This window comes from Pholis gunnellus (assembly GCF_910591455.1).
Source record: "Pholis gunnellus genome assembly, chromosome: 13".
Taxonomy (NCBI): Eukaryota; Metazoa; Chordata; class Actinopteri; order Perciformes; family Pholidae; genus Pholis; species Pholis gunnellus.
Window position 1 is genome coordinate 2,965,967 of NC_136540.1, and position 22,255 is coordinate 2,988,221.

At 42.7% G+C, this 22,255-nt stretch overlaps 1 protein-coding gene across 1 annotated transcript in view; it reads right to left on the reverse strand.

The window, feature by feature from the left end:
- The window catches only part of sgcd (sarcoglycan, delta (dystrophin-associated glycoprotein)), a 115,822-nt gene that overhangs the window by 47,933 nt on the left and 45,634 nt on the right, over positions 1–22,255 (reverse strand). Inside the window, exons 3-5 of the mRNA XM_079171724.1 lie at positions 14,207–14,308; positions 8,382–8,469; positions 7,064–7,183 (exon numbers count right to left, since the gene is read on the reverse strand). Of these exons, the coding sequence (XP_079027850.1) occupies positions 7,064–7,183; positions 8,382–8,469; positions 14,207–14,308 (310 nt within the window). The remainder of the gene's footprint in view (positions 1–7,063; positions 7,184–8,381; positions 8,470–14,206; positions 14,309–22,255) is intronic.

The following is a 22,255-nucleotide window of genomic DNA, read 5'->3' on the forward strand; positions in this document are numbered from 1 at the left end:
CTAAAGGTTTGTAATTACACTCGATGCTTCAGCTTGTCAGACGGCTGGAAAAAAAAAATCCCTGTCGGGGTGAGTCAACCGTGTCTTCGAATTACATTCATATACAAGTCATTTACACCGGCTAATACGTTTCAGAGGAAACATTAAGGTCATATTGAACGTTTCTGCGCCATTTGCATATGCATAACTATAGAATTATGTCCCGGCAACTCGGAGCCCTTGGGTAGGAAATATTGTTTTCATGGGTTATGCAAACATTAATGCTGCTCTGAAGCACAGACGAGCTCTGGTCTAACGTGTACGAGTCATGAGAAAATAGAATTGAATGAGTTTAGAGCACCCGACGAACCTCCCAGGCCTCCTCTGGGGAGGCGTTGATATTTTCTCACGTCACTAGTGTCATTACTCGTGCGACTCGTTTGTCACTCTAGTCCTGTGAGTCAGTTAGTCAGTCAAGTTAATGCTCTTTTCCCCCAAAACCTAACTAAGTGGTTTTGTTGTCTCAACATAAACTTCCAGTGAAGACGAACGTCTATTGAGAAAAGACACCCTGCATGTAACCAGCGTGTATTGAAACGCCATCACTGAGGCTAGTGGGTGATGTAGAGCGTCATAGTTTAAAGCTTAGGAGGAGTACTGACCAAGCTGTGCTATTTGACGCATTGGTGTGACAATGTGTTGGTTTTCAAATTCATTTTATTTTAGTTTTAGTTAGTGTCTGCGATTTTCAGTTTTTGAATAACTCTGGATCCCACACAACCACATTAGTCCTTCCTCCCGCTGGTTCTCTCCAAAGCACAGGTGTTAACATGACTCTGATCCTGAGCACCAAGGTGACTCCTGTGTTCCTCCCTCTGGGCTCTCAGCCTGTGAACATTTAAACACCTCTTGGCCTTGTCCAGTCTTCGTTATAAGCCGTATTCTGTATTTATCCGTCCAGTCGGCTGCTCTGCAGTTTCCCCCCTGAGCTTTGAGGGGGAAACAGCATGAACGCATCGCATGGGTGAGCAGTGCTTATTTTTGGAACTGGAGTTTGATTGGAGGCTGGTCTGAGCTGGTGCAGCTCACAGGAAATATCAGCTGACCCAGTGACTTACAAACATCTGCTGCTCTACCAGCTGCTGCCCTTCAGGTTTTTATTGAACTGAAAAGATTTCTTATTTATTTTATATATTTTTTTAATTGCTGGTTAAAAAAGTAATTACTTGTATGTTGTTGTAAAGATTTACTGCATGATTCACCTATCATGTTGAACACATACATTAAACATTACATTAAGGAGATGTGGTATTGTATTCTCCATCAGAATTACATTTAAACACTAATGACAACATGATGTAAGGAGTTACAATTTACAAAAAATATGATTAAATGATTACATTTGTAACTGAACTACAACATTTTGCTATTATTTGCGATAGAAAAAAAATTGTGGCTAGTCACAAACTTGGGATAAAAATTGGACTTATGACCTCAGTACATCTGAAGGTCTGCCATGGCCCTGTTATCTCATGACATTTGACATTATTGAAATCAATTCATTTTTGGAAACGAGTTGTTGCTTTCTGGTCTTTAAGAATAGAGAGAAAAAAGAGTTTTTTAGCGAATACCGCACCTATGAGCAATTTTATTTAAGAAAAAAAGACACTTAACTCAATCCGAGGATTCTGTAATGATCTGTGTTACATCCTCCCATGTAACAGACTGATCTGCTGCCAAAGTGGGGATAAAACAAACCATAAAAAAGTACTTTAACTATGATTTGACCCAGCCAATCATACGAATCCCCCTGTTTGTGTTCTCCTTTACTGTCTGTCTACTGGGAGCCCGTCAGCGTGTCTGACTGGACTGTAAATAGCCGAAGAAGCCATAATGAAGCCAATGATAGCGGTGTGATGGAATTCCAATGACCTCAGTCGGGCCAGTTAAAGTTATATGCAGGGTTATAATTATGGATTTTATCGGTGTGGAAGGACGGACTTGGTAATGACACGTGGCAGCTTTATAAGCCTCGATAGTCCCTTCATACATCAACGGGACGAGAGAACAGATAGCAGCTCGTCCCCGGGTCTTATCTGCACACTTACAGCTGCTAGTTCACTCATGTGTGATAGACAGACAGGATCACACGCACAGATACACGTAGCATGCATTTAAACATGCATCTTAATTTAATCAAATGTTTACAAAATGTCCATGTACCGAAACACAATCATGTTACACGATCATGAACTAATAATGTCTGCAGAATCGAACATTGAAACATGTGGAATTTACATCCAACACTAAATGTTTGGTAGGATTCTTCAATTATTTGCCATATCCTTTGATAAAACATTTATCATTTTCACGTATTTTACTTTTGTCCAAACTTGTCTGTCAGGATAATTCTTGTTCGGACAAATTTGAGAAGTTTAATATTAAAAAAAGAAAAAAAAGTATTGTTTTGGAAGCGGCACTGAGACTCTGGCATCTTACCAGCAGCTATATTAAACATCTTTAAATGAAAACCTGCAGCAGTCATTTCGACATGAGACAATACTCATCGAGTTCAGACACAGAGACACATTATAATGCAATAATCAGAGACATGTACGCGTCACAGGAGTGACACCTGTTGGGAACTCAAAGGGACGTCTCTTTCTGCTGAGGCAGCGGTTGCCAATGTGTTTGATTAGCCGCGCAGCCTCATCAAACGGCTGTGGAGATAAATGGAGTAATTGGCAAGTCATTGGCACACTCTGCCCCCCCCCTCTGTGTTTCTGCTCCGACTCTCTCCCCACACCTGTTCTCAACGGCTTTTTACCGTTACAACAACCCACTGAAGTGCTGTGAGAGTCCGAATTCAACAGTGATGCTTTGTTTTATGCTTTATTCTTCTGCTTCTGTCCCTGCACAATTTGTGCGATTGGTTCCTTGGATTATATTAATTAAAAGAAGAAAGCCAAATCTGCAGTCAGTTTAAAATTCAGTGGAGTCCACTGGCTAAAAGAAGAAAAGATGTAGACAAAGGGGAAATCTGTCTGTAACAACAACTGCTATATTTTGTGATGTAACAGCCTCATCTAGGCACTAATGGCCTGTAGGGCGTTGCGTTCAAACTCAAAAACAAGCACCGATGTATGCAAGTATGAAGTCGTCTTTTCAGACATGTCCTACAATGTTGCCAAAAATAATAACATCAAACTCACCAAACTGACAGCCAGCGTAGCAGCTACTGCAGCTAATGTTACTGTCAAACACGCTGTCTTCCTAAACCTAACTTAGTGGTTTTGATGCCTAAAAGTTGGGACTGAGAACTTATTGAACGAGTACAAGCCAATCAGAGGTAGAGCAGGGCAGTAATGGCTGCGGATTGTGGGTGGGGGCTACCTTAAAAATGGCTGTGAAAGAGGTAAACTTGGCCTGTTGGTGAGAGGGCACTTCAATTATTTCCATTTAAAAAAAAGAGAGTTTTTTTGTGGCAAGGTCGAAGAATAAAAACACATGCAAGTCTTTAAAGTTCTCTTCTGCTTCTCTTTGTGTGCTCAACCTTACTGAAGCCCAAGAAATCTTCTAAAAAACACTTTCTTCGTGCTCTTCCAGTTTCAAGTTGCCAATCAAAGAGGCGCCTGCATGATCATCACACAACAGCGATCACAGCAGTGGGCTGGTAAACATGAGCTTGTTGTGTTTACTGATGTCAGGATGCTGTGGATGTTAAAGACAGAGACGGGTGAATAGTCCAATAGATTTGACTTTGAAATAAATACTGCGTCAAAAACAACTCCCTTCTGTTAAAAAAAACAACAACCTTACTCGTCCCTACCTGCCCTCCATCTCCGCCCTCCATCTGTGTCTCCCTCTGTTAAGAGCAGCACTTTGCTGAGGTGGGTGACGGTAATGAACTCTGACTCAGTGAGGCTAGAAAGGATGTAAATGAATGTAGATGAGGATGAAGAGTAATTGCTCACACAGAGGGCTCTCAGAGGTGTGTGTGTGTGTGTGTGTGAGAGGGGGGAGAGAAAGCCAGCGGGAGAGAGAGAGAAAGAGAGAGAGAGAGAAAGTCAGCGGGAGAGAGAGAGAGAGAAAGAGAGAGAGAGAGAGAAAGTCAGTGGGAGGGAGAGAGAGAGAGAGAGAGAGAGAGAGAGAGAGAGAGAAAGAGAGAGAGAGAGAGAAAGTCAGTGGGAGAGCGAGAGAGAGAAAGTCAGTGGGAGAGAGAGCGAAAGAGAGAGAGAGAGAAAGTCAGCGGGAGAGAGAGAGAAAGAGAGAGAGAGAGAGAAAGTCAGTGCAAGAGAGAGAGAAAGTCAGCGGGAGGGAGAGAGAGAGAGAGAGAGAGAGAGAGAGAGAGAGAGAGAGAGAGAGAGAAAGTCAGCGGGAGAGCAAGAGAGAGAAAGAGAGAGAGAGAAAGTCAGCGGGAGAGAGAGAGAGAGAGAGAAAGAGAGAGAGAATGAGAGAAAGTCAGCGGGAGAGAGAGAGAGAGAGAAAGAGAGAGAGAATGAGAGAAAGTCAGCGGGAGAGAGAGATAGTGCACCCATGGGAGCTCTTAAGTGGAAATGTGAGGCCCAGTCAAGAGGGAGACACTTCAAATATCTGTTTATCTATTAATGAGATTGAATGGATGGAACGATGAACGAGTGGGCGGAGGGATGAGTGACGGTGAATGATGGCAGATGGAAGCATAATGGTGAACGATGTTCAAGAGGAAAGACTTTCTTTAAGTGGGAGGGAGGAAAGGAAGAAATTAAGGAAATCAAGAGCGGGGATGAGAGGAAAGGATGTAAAAAACTGAAAAGATGATGAATCAAAGACATCACAACTAAATAGATGTGTGTGTGTGTGTGTGTGTGTGTGTGTGTGTGTGTGTGTGTGTGTGTGTGTGTGTGTGTGTGTGTGTCAATTGGCTGGGGCTCGACACCCAGCAGGCTCTCTAATTTGTATATCTTAATTATGCTCACTGCATTATTTACAGTAAGTTATTTAAGTTATCTCCTAATTATCCCGCTGTATGAGTGCGTGTACAAAATATAAGAAATAAGCGGTGATTAAATCTGTCCTCGCGCAGCACGGTCGGCTGCTTTCTTTAAAACCTAATTAACACAGAGAGCTTTAAATCTGGAAAAACAGTCTTTATGGGTAAGTGGTATGTTTGGAAGCCGATCTGTCTACATTAAAGTGGAGAACTATAAAAATATATGTCAGGTTCATATGTTCCATGATGTCATTATTAACTTCTAATTCTTTCCAGTGAGACTTTCTGGGATCGCTTCCTGCAAACACATTTATTTACACTCGTTCGACTGGCCGGATTCCAGCAAATGTTCACATGGTGGATTTATTTAGCTACTATAGATGTGAGGACCGTTTCCCTGAGTTTCCTCTCGTGTCTTCCATGTCTCTGGTTTTTCATTGATGGCTGCCACCTAAAACATTCTGTAATCATGACTTCATAATATTCTGATGCAAGTTTAAAGCATCGTGTTAACCTCTTAAACCTCACTGACATTGTGTCTGTACCACGAAGCGAGACACGTGCTTTAGAGGCCGTAGGATGTGCAGGTGTTACATACATATTGGGAGTATATATATTCAGTATATATGTACACTGCCAACATTCCTTTCTTGCCATATTTGCAGCATCAGTGTTGCTTTTTGTTACTGGCTGCATAATCACTGAACATATTCTTTGAGCTGAAGAAGTAATGGTAGAGTATTTGTATCCAACAAGCCACACACACACACACACACACACACACACACACACACACACACACACACACACACACACACACACACACACACAAGGAGGATGCTCAAAAATGTGCTGCAGAAGACTGGAAAAGGACATAATGCATTCAAGTTATCTTCCTGAATGAATTCAGCACTAATTTGTTCACCGCTTGTTATGGCTACCAATTCCAAAAAACGTGGCATCCATTTTTGTTATCACCTAGCAACAGTGCTGTAATATTGTAAACCACGTGAATGCCAAACATGTCCGGTACTCGCAGATGGGTTCATGAACCGGTCTTGTCACAGGACAGGGAACTTCCTGCAGGGCAGACTATTTCCCATCAGCCTTTATTTCTCATCTATAGGACGATCTTCTCTGCGGCTTTCATCGTATGCGGATGCTTTGCTTGTGCTTGCCTTCATGTTTTTCATAGTGACCTAATTTTGCCTTCAATATTAAAAGCCTCTCTCTCAGGAAATCAACTGTCGCGGCTTCGTGTCACTTACCTCCTGTCTAAGGGACTTACACGCCACCTTCCGGTTGGCAAATACGAGCTAGTTTGTCTAATGGCTACATGTCAGCTTCTCCTTCCTGAGGCGTTATAGAAATATGAGCTTTCCACCATCATTCTTTTCACCGAGCTTTAATTTTAGATCTCATGCTAGTCGCCATCTTGCTCCTCTCACACCAACACACTCGCACCCCAACGCGTTAAATATCGCAGCTTGGTCAGTGCCTCTAAGCTTCAAACTATGACGCTGTACGTAACCCTCTACTGTGTGAGGGCCGGCGTGTGATATACGCTGGTTACATGCATGGTGTCTCTTCTGGTATTTGATGCATTGGTAGTGAGAACAGGTTGCTCATACACAAGTACTGACTGCACAGATCGGAACCCTGCTCTCCTCACTACTGACTGCTTATGATGCTAATGTAACAATTCTACTTTGCATTTATTGTCGGTCAATTTGACACTGCGCATCAGCACAGCTAAAGAAGTGTGTGTGTATGTGTGTGTGTGTAGTATGTAGGCTACAGTTTGAGTAGGTTAAGTGTTAAGTTTCAATATGAGTCATGCTTAAATTATACTTCCATGAGTCAAGAAAATGCACCTTTCATATCCTTGAAAGCTTTTCACACTTTTCAACAGCAGATTAAACGTCTTGAAGTCAATATCAACCCAACCACAAACGAACAAGAACCAAAGTCGCAGCAACAAATACCTCTGGACAAAGAAATATGGCAAAATCATATAAAATCAATAAAAACTAAACGTCAGTACTCGCTTTAAATCCACACTTTAGATCACGACCAGCGGTCAGTTTCCGTACACGTCAGCCGGCCACTCACCCATCACCCGGAGCCTCTCGGCGCCCACCACCACCTCCTGCTCGTCGGCGGAGAAGAGGAGCTTCCCGGAGGTGGATTTGACTTCAAACATCTTCCCTCGTGCTTTAAATCCATTGGATCCTGAACCAAACAAGACAGAAAGAGAGGAGACATCAAAGAGGAGCGACTGGAGCCGGAGCTGATTTCTGACTGAATTAACTCAGTATTCAAACATTTAAAATGCACCCAGGTGGAAGACATTAAAGGTGTCCTGCAGGACTTGCTGACTGAAGCAAAACACTACCAACCCCCATCACACTGTTTATGAATGTTGGTGTCTTTCATAAGACTGCTGAATATTCAACATTTTCACACAAATTCATTGTATATCAGACATTTGTGAGGTCATTGGATGTTTGCATCCCTGCTTTGACTTCATCTCTTGAAACGTTAGACTTCAATAATTAAAGTATGATGACATATAAAAAGGTCAACACTTCTTAATCTAGAAAAGCACATGTAACAAAAACATTGAGAGGTACAGAATGAAGAAGCAAACAAGTTGAAACGGTTTGTGAGGAAATGTTTAGAAACTACTTGATGTGACCTGCTGGTGAAAGAGATTCCCACCACGACGTTTCACTAAAAGGTCTGCAGGAAACTTGAGAAAACACTCCGAGCTCGTTTTAGTTCCAAGCTGCCAAAACTGTAACTGCTGTCACGACAAACAAGAAATGCAGACAACTCCCTCCAAACTCAAATTGCTTTGTCTCATGCGGCGGCAGAAAACACTCGGCGCTGGGGGGGGGGGGGTGACTGATTGACATGCGCGCAATTGATTCTGTCACTCTCCATCTGGGAATAGAAGTTCCTCCGCATTCACGAAGACCGCTTATTCATCCAAGAGAAACATCCGAGCGGGCTTCGTCCTCCTCCTCCTCTTCAGACCCCAGGGGGCAAATTTTTTTTTTTAAATGTGAGAGACACTTCCTGTGCATGTTTACACAAAGTGATTTCCATTCACAGAAGACTGCCGACTCCATTAGAGAGTGACAGGCAAAGAATGGGGGGGGGACGTAAAGAAGAATCACAGAGTTATGGCGGTGCGACTGAGGCCTCTGCTGGCACAGTTAAGTGGATCAGAGGAACTATTTATCTAAATCTCTATCGTGAGGCAGCCACTCCCGACAGAGCCGCGGCTCCGGAACCTGAGAGTCTGGACTCGTGCTTCTGTTGCGGCTGATGTCGTCGCAGTTGTCAGGTTTTTTGAAAAATTAAAACCTGTTTTACATCAAAAAGAAAACATTAATAAACTACGTGAAAGCTTGCTCCGTCTTACCTGTTACAAGTTGCGTGAGCAGCTGGTTGTTGCTGTTGACAATATTGACCGATATGTTTCTGGACGACTGCAGGAACAGTGGGCGGCCCTGCGAACAAAAGGTTTATTTATTCAGTTTGTGGTGCAATTTTGAGGGAAAAAGTATGAGAAAGAAAAAAACATCACCTGTTGAAGACAAAAGACCAGATACAGACAGATACTTTTTAATGGGACACAACCAACTAAATGGGTTCATACTTTTGTTTCGTGTTTCTAGATCCAATTTTGTCCGTCAACTCTTTTTCAACAAAGAGGGAAACCACCTCAAGCCAGCGTTTTAACTGTTCTATGTAATTGAGGAAGTATTATCGAATTTTTGTCGTTTCCTTTTAGCTTTTCTAATGCGATACTTCATAAAGAGCATAACAACGTGTGATCATGTCGACCATGCAGAAGTTAGCATTTAGCTGAGCACAAGCTGGTCAGAGCCGCTACCGTGGCCGCAGGCTTTTAGCCTCGGTTGTCTTTTATGGTTGTATTCCAATTGTTTCATCTTGTGTCTCCTGTCAACAGCTTCAGGCGGATCACATGTGGGGATTGGGCGTACAAGCTGAGCTAGCTGCAGTACTAAAAAAGTACAAGAGCACACATACACACACACGAATACACATGCAAATGTACAACTTCACACTCAAACACACACACACACACACACACCATAACTGTCCAATGGCAGAGACTCCAGCCTACTGCTCAGTTTGATAACTTCCATTTCCCAGAGTGCCCAGCACCAATCTGTAATGCCGATCACGTCGGACACTTTGCTCTCTCTGTGCCCGACTAATCTTCATGCCTCAGTCAACTTCTTAATTAGAGATAACGGCCCGACCATTGTGCCGCGCTCGCAGCCGAGGAGGGGATATGTCTTGTGTGTATAATACTGATAACATTATGGCCAAAGTTATTGAAGTTCTCACAGTAAATAAACCAAATGTATGGTATGCAAGCAAGGAGTTATGACAATAACAACGTGTTGTGACCTGAATGTAAAACTAACCAGTTTGAAAAATAGAGCATAGTCCACTCGTATTTAAAGGTAGAGCTGTGTGGGACTAAAAATACTTTGCCTTTTAACATCAAGATGATGCTGCGGCACAGTTATTCTTATTCTGGTTTACTTCTAACATTATAACAAAAAAAACGTACTACCATGACCCAAGTACGCTTTTCGATGTTAAAATAAAATAGTTAAGGAGAAAGTACAATGTTTTCTGAAAAGTTAAGGTTACTCTCAATCACAGTTCCTAAATATTCCAAATTGCAGACATTCCCTATCTCTCATCTAATGGTGGTTAAATGTTGCTGTCAGACAAGCTCTTTGGTTCTACCTACATTTATTTCAGAAACACTTTGTCTCACACCAATGCAGGAACACGCATGGCCCAGACCGTGTAAGTGCTTTTGCTAAAAGCCTCCCGAACGACATCCAACTAAAACGTCCTTAAAGCTACCGCGAGGCAGTTTACTGACAAACTGTACTTTAGGGCCAGAAATCAAAAAAAGGAATGCGACTGTACAGGGACTGAAGCCAAAACACACAAGACAGAATAAATCACAAGAACTGACCATGTGCTCAGACAAACTGAAGCTCTGTAAGATGTTAGTGAACAGTGATGCCTCAGCACACTTTTGGAGAAACAAACTGTTTTTACTTAGACATCACTGCAAAAAAAAGAACAGGACTTGTGTCTCAATACACTTTGTAATAACAGCGTTCTTACTGGTTCATTGCATGCCTCACTGTACGAGATGGGTCTAATGAAATCTCGGTCTGCAATCTGTGACAGACTGCATGATATCTATTTCGAGGCAGATTATGAGATAAATGCCTGGCGAAGTAATGTTTACCTTGCTGCACTAAAATGGGAAGGGAGAAATAAATAATGACAAGCTTTGGCCGAAGGGTTGTGCTCAGAATAGATTTATACGCCCCTATGTGCAAATCTTTCACAAATGAAAGAGCTCCCCACATTTCTCTCGCGATTGCCAGCTTTTGCCTGCAGCGGCCGACGATCGTACAGCGGTGGGTTTAAAGCAGCGCCCCGGTGTGCCGAGGAGTCACCGCTCACTCGTTAGCACTCATTACCTGCAGCTGTGCTGACATCAATACAAGACAAAAAGATGGAGAACGTGAAAAACATGTCTAATCGATGAACAATGCAGCGTTCAGGGAGCAGAAGTGGGCAGTTTGACGAGTCAATCTTTTGATGTATTTTCCTCAGCTCATACAAAGAAACTTGCAAAGTTGCTCGATATCTTGCTTATTTCAGCTTGGTCTCCTTTAAATTGAATTCCCATATGGGAGTATGGGAAACAATATGTTTTTTTAGGAATTACACATACAGCAGGTATACTGCAACATAAGCACAGATTCATGTTTCTGTCAATTCATAAATCCAGTATTTATTCCCATTTTAGCTCTGTTTTGGTCTCAACTAACTCAACTAACACTAACTAAAGTCTCTTTTCACCATCTAGTTCTGTTAATATAGAAATAAGAGCAACTTAAGGTTGTGTGTTTGATCCGTATCGTTATGTGCTACATCAACTAATCTATGATACTAGTTTGTCATTTGTCACTTTCAGAATCGTGTAAGTAAATCTATCACATTCAGGTAACAATGTCCAACTTCTGAACTGAACAAAGTTCTCCTGCAGTCACCAATTGCTTTTTGCCATCACCTCCTCCTCCTCGGTATTACTATTCCTCTCACTTCCTCTGCTTAAGCTTCAGTACCATCCCTCCATCCCTTTTATCTGTCCTCTCCCCCGTTAAATTCTCTCTCATCTCTACTTATAGTATGGTAATTTAGTGTTTGTAGCAAAAACGCTAATTTACAACACCTGTGTGCAGGTTAGCTTGCGCGGCAGCTGGATTCTCGCAATGTTACCAGATCAAGCGAGAATTATGGGATCACAAATCACATTAAAAATCCACATTGTCTCTGGAAAGCTAGTGACCGGACCGATCAGCGTCTTGTGAGGAGATACTGGCGTGGTTTAGGTCAGCTTGAGACGACTAAACAACCATATGGCCGCTCCTGAAGAGGCTAGCTTAGCTGCTGTATGAGCATCAGTTACATCAGAACTGGAGAGCAAAGCGTGAAATCAATGCACCAGAAATCTGCAGTCATTCATAGCTGCTTCTCGTACTGTTTGGTGAAGTCAGGACTTAATTTCAATATTAATATTTTACCCAGCCACGATATCACACTGCGAGCATGTTGTGCTTGTTTGAGTTAGTGTTGAACTTGGCCGCTTCCTGTCAAAATATGCTCGCTGGCTTCCCATATCTCTTATTCTAATTCAGTCCTCGTCCATCTGTCACCCTGTTTCTGTCTCTGTTTCTATTACCACCTCTTCTTCTTCTTCCCTCTCATTCCCCATCTTCTTTACTTGGCTCTCTTTTCCTACCTCGCTGCATTGTGCTCCATCGCTCAACCTCCCTCTCCGCTTGCGTAAGGTCCAAGACAGCGGAGATAAAGCCTGCTGCTCTCTTGCATTATCAAGACATCCGTCCACTACCTGCACACGGCTGTTATTACTGCCAGCGTACAAGAGACACAGGGAGAGAGTGCATATCACTTTATCGGGCCCATCTCTCCATTTCTCTGACATCTCTAGGCCCAGATACTCCTCTTGTAGTTGCAATGAGGACAGCAGGAAGCACATCTGAATGTTAATTTTGTAAACAGAACATTCCAAGGGGACCTCAGACAGACTTTGCATTTGGATCGCTAAACGCTAAAAGATTTCCTGCAAGAAAACGGATGCTGAAGTGGTGGCGCTGGGCTGCACACTGGAGGCATAGTTGTTGCATGCGCTTCTTTCCCCACAAAGACCACCTGGTCTGAAACAGGTGCACTCATGGAGCCATATGGTGCTTGTCATGATGTCGTGTCTTAGCTTATTGTCTTATGACAATATATGACATGAGATTACATGACATGACAAGTCTTGTTATGACACAGAATGGCTCGTCTACTCTTATTATGGCGTGAAATGACTCAAAATATCTAGTTATGCATGGAGTCACCATATCAACGGTCTAGTTAAGTCGTGAGAGGACTCATCATGTCTTGAATCACTTCGTCCTGTCGCCTCTTTTTACGAGACAGCTTAACGCGACACCCCGCCGAACCACGGCAGGTCACATCTTGCCACGTCGTTCTTGATTCGTCCAGAGGTGACGTGACACAAAAGGTTTTGCTATGATATGACATTTATTGGTATGGGGTGGCCTGAGTTTAAATGGCATGTCTTGCTATGGATGTGGCAAACCATGTCTTGTCTTATAATAACATTTCTTGACCTAACATGATGTGACATGGCGTGACGTGTTTTGTCTTGAAAATGCGACTGGATGACTTCAGTCCTTCATAAAACCATAATTGATACCAGAATAATTCCATGCTCAGATCTCTGCAACAAACTGCTTTTGAAACCATCTTCAGCTAACATACATGAAGCCAGGGTTCATTCCAAAGAGCTTACTGCCACTGAACCTCGCTGTCTTATTGTCACAATATTTTGGTGACGACCATAAGAACAGGATCCCAGGCAAGAGAAGCTAAAATTAGTCTTGTTGGCAGAGTATCTCAGCTTGGCCTTTCGGAGGCAAAAAAGGATATCAGGGTCAAGCTTTAAACTACAACCCAACTATTGCCCTTTCAGCCAGAAAGAACCGCCTCCCTTCGGAGGTTTTCTGACACAATAAGCAGGCCAGGCAGCAACCTCCAGGTCTGAAAAGTGAAGCCAATGCAGAAGTGCCTTAAACTTGCATTCGTTCTACTAACCATCAGGGGGCGGCTCCTCTGGTTGCAAAGAGACGTCTGATTGTATAGACATCTATGAGAAAATGACTCTACTTCTCACTTGATTTATTACCTCTAGGCTACCTTTCGATTGACAGGCTGCTAGCACAACGTTTTCCGGTCTGGGAGTTGTCCATGTTTTCCTTCTTCTTATTTACGGTCTATGTGGCAGACCAACAGCACACAAGACAGACTACATATCCTATCTGACCGAAGAGCGTTTCAGGATCCTTTAGAAGTGAATAGAGCACATTTGGGCTACTCAGCCTAGTCTGCTGACACCGCAGCCTGACTCCAATATGTAGCAGAAAACGGGTCGATGAATTTCAGCTACCTTTGGGAGAACATCTAGTGTAGAACCTGTTCTTCCACGGTCTCCGTGTTAGGGGATTTTTTAAAGCCTCTGCAAACGTAATTTAAGCTTTGTTAGAGCAACATTTAGACACTTAATGAAATCAATACAAGTTGTAAATGCAGGCGGTGTGGGACCACTTGTAGTTTGATGCTTCCAGTATCAGTCCCAACAGGATTGTCTCGCATGCTTTTTTTTGCACTGTGGTGATGTAGGCTCCGGGTCTCAAATTCACACTCTCACAGTCATTAGACACTCATTTCTTCACACCATCGCAACTCCCATCCTCAAACTCTGTGTTGTCATTCATCCAGTATTACTACTTAGATTGAGGTAACAAATGCACTTTTGCATTTATTTAGGATATGCTGCATGACACCAATATACCACTACTGGAATGATTGCTTAAATTATTCCAGGACTGACTGATGTAGTTTAAACTGTGAGCACAGCGTCGTGTCTTTCTTCCTTACAGATAGGACATGCTGTTTATTCCCAAAGGTGTGAGCTAAGCATCGTTAGCATGGCTATCTTAGCCTTTGCACAGGCACCAAATCTGAACTCTTATGTGTGTCCGTCTAAAATAGATGTATATGCGTGTCTTTCTGTGAGTGACTTACTGGTTTGGAGCGGATTTCTTTGGCATAGAGGGGTTGGAGGAACTCAGAGTCCCCTTCCAGTTTCAGACCCTTCTCTGTTATTCTCAGGTTGCCCATACCGTCCTGTGAGGAACAAAGACACAGAAACAGTTAGTTCATTATCTCTTCTTGTGCTTTTAGAGAAAGCATATATCAACTGGTCATGCATTCCACACATACCCTTATCTATCTCCAAAGATATTTTGTTAAATACAAATCACTGTTGCCTTGCTGATGCAGCAGTTGAAACAGCAACGGGCTGTTCTGTATTTCCTTCTGCTGTGAGTGCAAGGGATTATAAAACTGATGGTTCGGATCGCATCACTGTAGCAAAACAAAAAAGGGATAAGATTGAACTTTTTACCGATTGTCAATCATCAATGAGCCATATCCGCTAATACACAATACACTATCGCGAACACCTTTCAAACGCCCCAGAGTCAGCGTAAACCACCAAAAAAGTAAAAAAAGTAATCTTTTTCATTTGTTTTAGTCATCAATAGTGCTGCCAATGCTAGAAGCTCTCCCCCTGACACAGGAGGAGAGCTAAACACAGATTTGTTGTTCACAATTTAACATTATCAGGGATCGCCGACTGAAAAGCATTGACGCCAATCTCCTGATCGCATAAACTATATTATATTATGTACTGAATATCTGCTGATAACGATCGGAAGTTAAGCTTGATTTTACACTATGACGTCTAAACTGTGTATTTAATCTACGGTTCAACCACACTCAATGCAACCACCAGTGTTGAAGTCAAAGCAGCCACAGAACGATGTCGGATGAGCAGTCTTGACGTGACAAAGATGTAACAAAGATGGAAAGTTATGTTAAGTTTTGATTATTTTTTCTCAATTTGTGTTCTATTTTTACCTCCAACATCAAAGAGGAGTCAGTGCAGCACTTGTGGGCAAGCCAAGGCTGTTCACACTTTTCTCTCCACGTATTTCCTGCCAACACGGTGCAGAGCCATGAAACATGAATCGCTGGCTGGGTCTAACAGCTGCCATTTTATTTTTCTTTCTGACACCTGCATTTCGAAACACCTGTTATTCTTCTATTTGGCAAGATCGATGTGTGGGGAAAAATTATACTTAATATCACAAGCGCCTGATGTTTAGAGATAAGATGTTATTGTGCTACACAATCACAGATTCTCAGGTACAAACTCTGAACACTGTACACAGACCGCATTAGACTCATTAAACTGCCTCCCGAGTTGATCAGCCGCCCTAATCTCCTTTAATCTTTTTCGATGCAGAGTCAGTGGTTGATACTTGACTTCAGCATTAGCTTTACAAACTGATCCATTGGCAAACGTGGCGTACACAGTGCATACATAAACAGTGCACAGGCTCATCATACTTCAAATACAAGAGAATACGTTGGTTTTTTGAACATTTAATTGTGTTAATTCAAACCAAATAATATTGATAAACAGTTTTACTGAGTTGATACTGAGGATATCTGTGTACATAATGATTTAATATGGAAAACCTCATATTCATACACATTAACGCTTCTATATTTTGTTATTGTTTACATTCTTAAACAGGCATCCAAAGGGTAAATTATTGTTCTCTCTCTGGAAGCCAAGCTCATTAAAACACAGCCAAATACTATATTTGGTAAATAAAGTCAAGTATTTTAAGGTGGCAAACAGGCATATTGTTTCAGAAAATAAAATGGGGAAAATAAAATAACGTAAGAGCAACCAAGACCCAGAGGCAAGAAAAAACCCATTTGAAAAGCTGGTCCCTGAATGAAATCCAGCAAAGAGTAAAGCACTCATGCTTCCCCTTACCTCGCCAAATACAGTCAAAGTACATAAAAGCAAGGCATCGTCTTGTATCCACATCGCTTTTCATTGCTCTTCCCCCACAAATTCTAAAGAAATCATAAAACTAGAGAATGCAGTGCAGGAGCCAGTCAGCCAAAGGTATTGCAGCAGTGTTACAGATGCTTCCATTGTCTTGAGTCTGTATGCTAGAACAGCAACAGACTGAAGGATATTAACCAGCGAGGATAAGAGGAGATTGGCTCGGGGGCTGCTTTGACTCAAATACAACTAGCAAGGCTGACCCTTCACTTTTCATCCAGTCATTGTATATATTAAATGAGATCACCCCCCTGGATCCTTTCAGAGATAAGAGTGTGAAGAGTAAGAAAGAGAGAGAGACAAAAGACGCGTATCAATGGGATCTTCCCGCAAATTCTGCTTTTGTTTCCCTGCCGTCTTCTGATCCCACAGGTTCTGATGAGCAAATGGAGATCAAGACCCCTTGAAATCCCAAAGTAACTGAGGACTGCTTTCAAGCCTCCTTCATGTAATCCTCCCTCCCCCCAACTGTGTAAAACATATTAAAATTCTGGCACTGTTGTGGCAACAGGGGGGTGAGTCCTGGACGTGTTGTGATTTTGAATTATCCCCCAGGTGGAAATCAGCAGGCCTGACAGAGGAGGCCAGCAGACGCTATTTAAACTCAATTTCCAGACACTTTGATGACGAAAATCAACCGTAGGAAAAGAGACATATTTCCCCTACTTGGAGGTTCTCAACAGAATATTCATATTCTGTACTGTATATGTCTATTAGAGATAAAAACATGGATTCATGTGGACCCTCTGCACTGAAATGTACAGCCTGCACTAAGTGATTCCTCCCAATGGCTGGTTTCATATCTTAGTCTGAATAATCGCTGAGGATGCATAATAGCTGAAAAAGTCTGTAAAAAGTCTTCCTCTCCATTTCCCACATCTCTCTTCTCTGTGGAGATAAGTCCTCAAACACACTTACAAAGAACTGAATTTTAGGAATTCACAAGCAAAGCCCTAAGTTGATTCAATTTGATGAAAGAAATCACTGCAATAGTGTTAGCAGGGAGACGTTCTGGTGTTTCTTTCACTTATAAGCTCAATCTCCTAACAGCTGCAAATGGTGCCGTTGTCCATTGAATAACTGCAAATCAGTGTGAATGCACGACAGCTGTACAAGAAAAAAGAAGGAAATCAAAGAAGAGTATAATGACGAATGTCAGGAAGGGAAATGAATCGCGTTTCCGGATAAAAACGTGTTTAACGTTTAATGAATGTCTGTGGAATAAAAGTACAACAGCTCAGCTGCATTGGAGGCTCTGGGAATCCGTCCTGATCACTGAAACATGCTCATATTCTGTAACTGCATACATGTCAACACGTCAAGGTGTCAAGCAGTACAGTATTGGTACAGTAATAGTACTTCAAAAATAAATTAGTGAGAACTTAGGTAAGGTGTGTGAAATGCAGGAATTGATATGTATCACATTCCATTTGATTTGTGTGTGTGTGTGTGTGTGTGTATTGACATTCATACAGAAACAGAAAGATGATAGAGATATCTCGTTTAACTTTCTCAGCAAAGATAGACTGATTGATGCTGCTTCAGCACCAACAGAGAGACCCAGACACAGAAACTAGCTGCGTTCCATTGCTGTGTCCATGAACCCGGCTCCCTCTTCAAGGAATGTCAGTTGAGGGTACTTCCCTCCATTCCTTCATTTGGAAAACCCTGGAAGGTCAACAAAGCAGACATCATCTCAGTGCGCTACCTGTTGCTGCTACTTTTACCAACTGAATTAACATATTGAAATGTGGTCGTTTCATCCCTCCCTGAGTTAATATTTGGATTGGCTATCAATAGCTTTATCGTTAAACTAATGGCTTTACAAACCGTTAGTTTGGTTAGTTTTCTAACTACAGCAGCTGGCATTGATGCAGACAAGTACCGTCAATGCTTTTTGTAACACTGAAGTTACACTGAGCCGTAATATTACTATATTATTAATATCGGTTTGGCTAAATTAAGATAATTTGTAAGTGGCCTTAATGTCAATTTACTGCCCACTGTAGAGTAAACTGCTGAGTTGTGTAAAGAAGAACAAGTGCGGTATCTGTGAAATCTGGGTTTGACTGTTTCAAGGCCACAGACGGAGACATCAAGAGATACAAGGACAGACTGGGTTTGACTATGTTGTCACCACGGAGAGAGACGTATACATCGTACCATCCCTCCGTGAAACATTTAGAACTGATCTGCTAACCGAGCATAGAGCACAATGTGTCCATATCTGCTGCTATGAAAACGTACCGAGAGCTGAACTCAAGAGAGACTTTTCAAAACAAGGCTTTCTCTCTGAGCTGCAGCACAGAAACACACGAGACTGTCACCACATAAACATCCCCCATGATGAAATAAATACACTAGTGTACAGGTTTGATGCAAAACGGTAATTCATAAGTGTTCGACATCTCGGTTTGGATCAGCACCAGTGACGGAGCAGAGTGCAGCACGTTGTTTGTCTCAGTCGCCTTTCAGCCACCACACGCCGTAGTGACAGGAAGAGTGAGATAAAAAAACGATTGTTTTTTATGTTATGTGTCTTCGTGATTGGGGATTATTTTTCAATGAAGTGAACGGTGAATGGAAATCCTGCGGCAGAAGACATCAGGAGATTTCATCTAAGAATGTAAGACAATAGCAATAATATTCATTGTGTTGAACTCATTCCAGCTGCAATCCGTCAGTCAAGTCGTGGTCTCCGTGTCCGTGAAAAACTCCAATTAGACTCGACTCAAAACACTGAACACAGCTGCACTGTTGGCAGATTCTTTTCTAGTCAGAACCCTTTCTTTTTATTCTCTGCAGTGAGCAGTGCGCTGCCGCCAGCACAGCGTGGCGAGCAGCCATGAATAATTCAGGGTCGCTCTTAACAGGACGGAGGCCTCTGAACACTCAGGTGTGCCTCCTTGCCTCTCTTCAAGCCTCTCCTCCTCTCCTCTTCTTCGCCCGCTGCCTTTCGTCTCCTCATAATCCACTCTATTGTTCGGTGCCCTCGCTGATGTTCCTGTTTGTCAGTTTTACATTCCTCTTGTGTCACCTTTTTGTTCCATCTCCATGTTTGTCTTCTCTCACTTTTCCCCTCACTCAATATCCTCCCTAACCTCTCTCTCTCTCTCTCTCTCTCTCTCTCTCTCTCTCTCTCTCTCTCTCTTGCTTTGCTACCACCTGTTTTGCTTTCAATGGTTTTCTTCACCTCCATCCCTCTTTCCACCCACAGCTGGAAGGCGTTTCTATTCAATATTTTAAATAAAATACCACGCTGTCAGAGCATAATGGCAGGTTAAAGATAATGCCATGATTCATCTGGCAGCCTCACACTGTCACACTAAGACAAATAAAATATGCATATTGTGTCGGGCGAGCTGCAGGGTCAACGGATATTTGTCCTTCAGTCACAAAAGCTGATGTGTGACAACATCTATAAACTAACAAACTGACAACTAAATGAATGTCACAATCTAATCAGTAGATTTATGAGCCATTTATCACACTGCATATCCTGTATCTCTGAACACACTCTGTCAGGATACATACACTAGATGAGGCAGGAGGTAGCCCGTCAAGTTCACAGCAGTCATGAGGAGAATTTACTTGAACGACCGGCCGATGTAAGATTTGCAATTTAGTAAGCAGGAACAAGTGGAACATTTCTGAAAGCTAAGAATTCATGATTTAAAAAGTGTTTAATTTTTAAAATCAGTCAATTGTGTTGTCTCCCTTTGTTTATTGTTCTCATGACAATGAAATGCAGGAAACACTCTCAGTCTACGCACATTCTTGAAACAATGTTGTCAGTTCACTCGTGTTGCGGCTTATTAAACCACTAGCCGTGTGAATCGTGTGTGTGTGCTTAACTTCCCATGTCAACAGTATGACCCTGTGAGAAACATCTCAGCAGCAGCATGAACAGCTCTTCGTCCGGCACTCTGTGTTGTTTGAATTGCCGTGTGCAGTGACCACTTAGCTAGACCTGACAGATACTCTCTCTCTCTCTCTCTCTCTCTCTCTCCCCCCTCTCTCTCACTCTCTCTCCAACAAGGACCAAATTGATCTACACTCATCTCAGCATTGCCTCCACTGTCACCGCTCTGTTAGCTTGATAGTTATTGATAATGTATTGTGTTTGTACTTGGGCTTCTCTCTGAACGTGTGCTTCTGGGACTGATTGTGATTGTGTGTGTGTGTGTGTGTGTGTCTCTGTGTTTGCTAGGTATGTGTTTGCTAGGTATATGGGACTAGCTGCTGTGTTTACCTGGCTGTTTGTGGGTGTGTGAGCGCAGGAGAACACGTCTGTCTTGTAAATAACATTTGTGCCTTCAGCTCCCTCTGTTAATCTCCAGATTTATTTGGCTCAGCTGTGTGTGCTACAGCGGCGGGGGGGGGGACCGCAAGAGGAGCGCAAATATAAGTAATATTGGATGTTTGAATCACTCTGCTCCTACCTGCCCTCTGTCTGTGCCCGTCCCTTTTTCTTTATCTATACCATCTCTCTGCCTGTTGTCTCCCTCCATCTCCTCTTCTGAAGTCGACGTCTCCAGAGAGCCGGGAGTCTCCGCTGTCAATAATGAAGAGCTCTCGGCCGGCTATTGAGCGTCTGCATCGATATGCATCAAGCCACCGCCCGAGGCTAAAGCAAATACAGACGTATTGAGGCTTTGGGGGGAAAATATCACAAGGAGTCAGACTTTTTGAATACCGCTTAGCTATGTGGATACTCCCACACAGTAAAAGTTACTCTAGGATCAAGTGTTACAATACAACTACCAGCAACAACAAGAAAAGCAACACCAACTGAAAGATGAGCCGACAGCATAAAGTCTGTTGCCAAAGACTTGTGTTTAAGTGACTGGATACTTTTCTGTAAAACTTCTATTTAGATATACTTTTCCCCCCCTTATAGCTTTGTGGAGGGCTCTTGTATGCAGTCACAAACACCACATACTTTCATAGATATATGGGTTTGGGACACAGGAGCTGGATCTGAAGGAGCCACAGTCCTTCTGTGAGACATCTGGTCTGAACCAAAAATAATGCTGCATTTGGGTTTACCATCCGGCAGTTTCCCTCAGAAAGCAAAGCAACTGACAGTAGTTTCACCAGGTGCACCACCACCACAGAAAAAAAAAAAACCCAAGCATGGGCCTGCCACCGAGCGGCCGTCCCTGACCCGCCAAGTGTGGTAAAAGCTCACCGCTGTAAAGGAAAGGGGTGCCAGCATTCAGAACACAAGACAAATCCAAAGTATTATTGCGAAACAAAATGCAGCAGAGTAATCGTTTTTAAGTTGATTATCTTGTTGTGATTATCGTTGAAAGACAACAAAAAAATGAGAATCATCAAATCAACGTGCTGAGACTGCAACCAATGTTCCACCGTTTTCTCCTTATTCTATAAACAAAATCAAACAAAAGCAAAGCTATATTCACATCACAAATCCTACACATGGTGGCTTCAACAAATTGACTGACACGGAACAGTTAATGGCACAATGAAGGCAGGAAAGATTCAGGGCAATTCAGGCTGTGCTTCTTGGCTGCACATGAAGGAGCCGTTACAATGGAAGCTGGCCCCTTAACTGGCACACAGCAAGAGACAAAACAAAGGCTTTCATGCATTTGCTTCACACTTGCACTTCCATGCATGGCAGGGAGTGAGATACAAGTACGACATTACGATGATGAAATAGGAATTGTGAATAATGTAGCATTGCAGATTACCAGACTTAAATCACGGCCTGTGTAAATTTTACCCTCCAGGCAGCTTAAACGCTTCTCCTCCAGGCACACGTCGGCAAATAATGACGAGGGGGCTCAGAGGTAGAACCGAGCTGCGTGTTTGCCACAGGTAAACATACGACGACCGAGGCTGGAGCCGTGCACTTGTTTATTCTCTCATTTTCCAGCAGAATATGCGTTTCAAATGCAAATTAATACATGAAAGAGCTCTCCGGCCACCTGCGAGCCCTCCGCCTAAAATGAAGCACCATCGAGCGTCAACAATGCGTCTCTTGCAATCCATTCCCTCTCCAGTCCTGCAACACTGAGTGCTCTTTCAAATCAGCCTCCGTTGGCCCCGTGTGTTATGCAGGCGCCAACATGGCCGAACTCCAAACTAATACATTTTTCAATTGATCCGCTTGATAACAA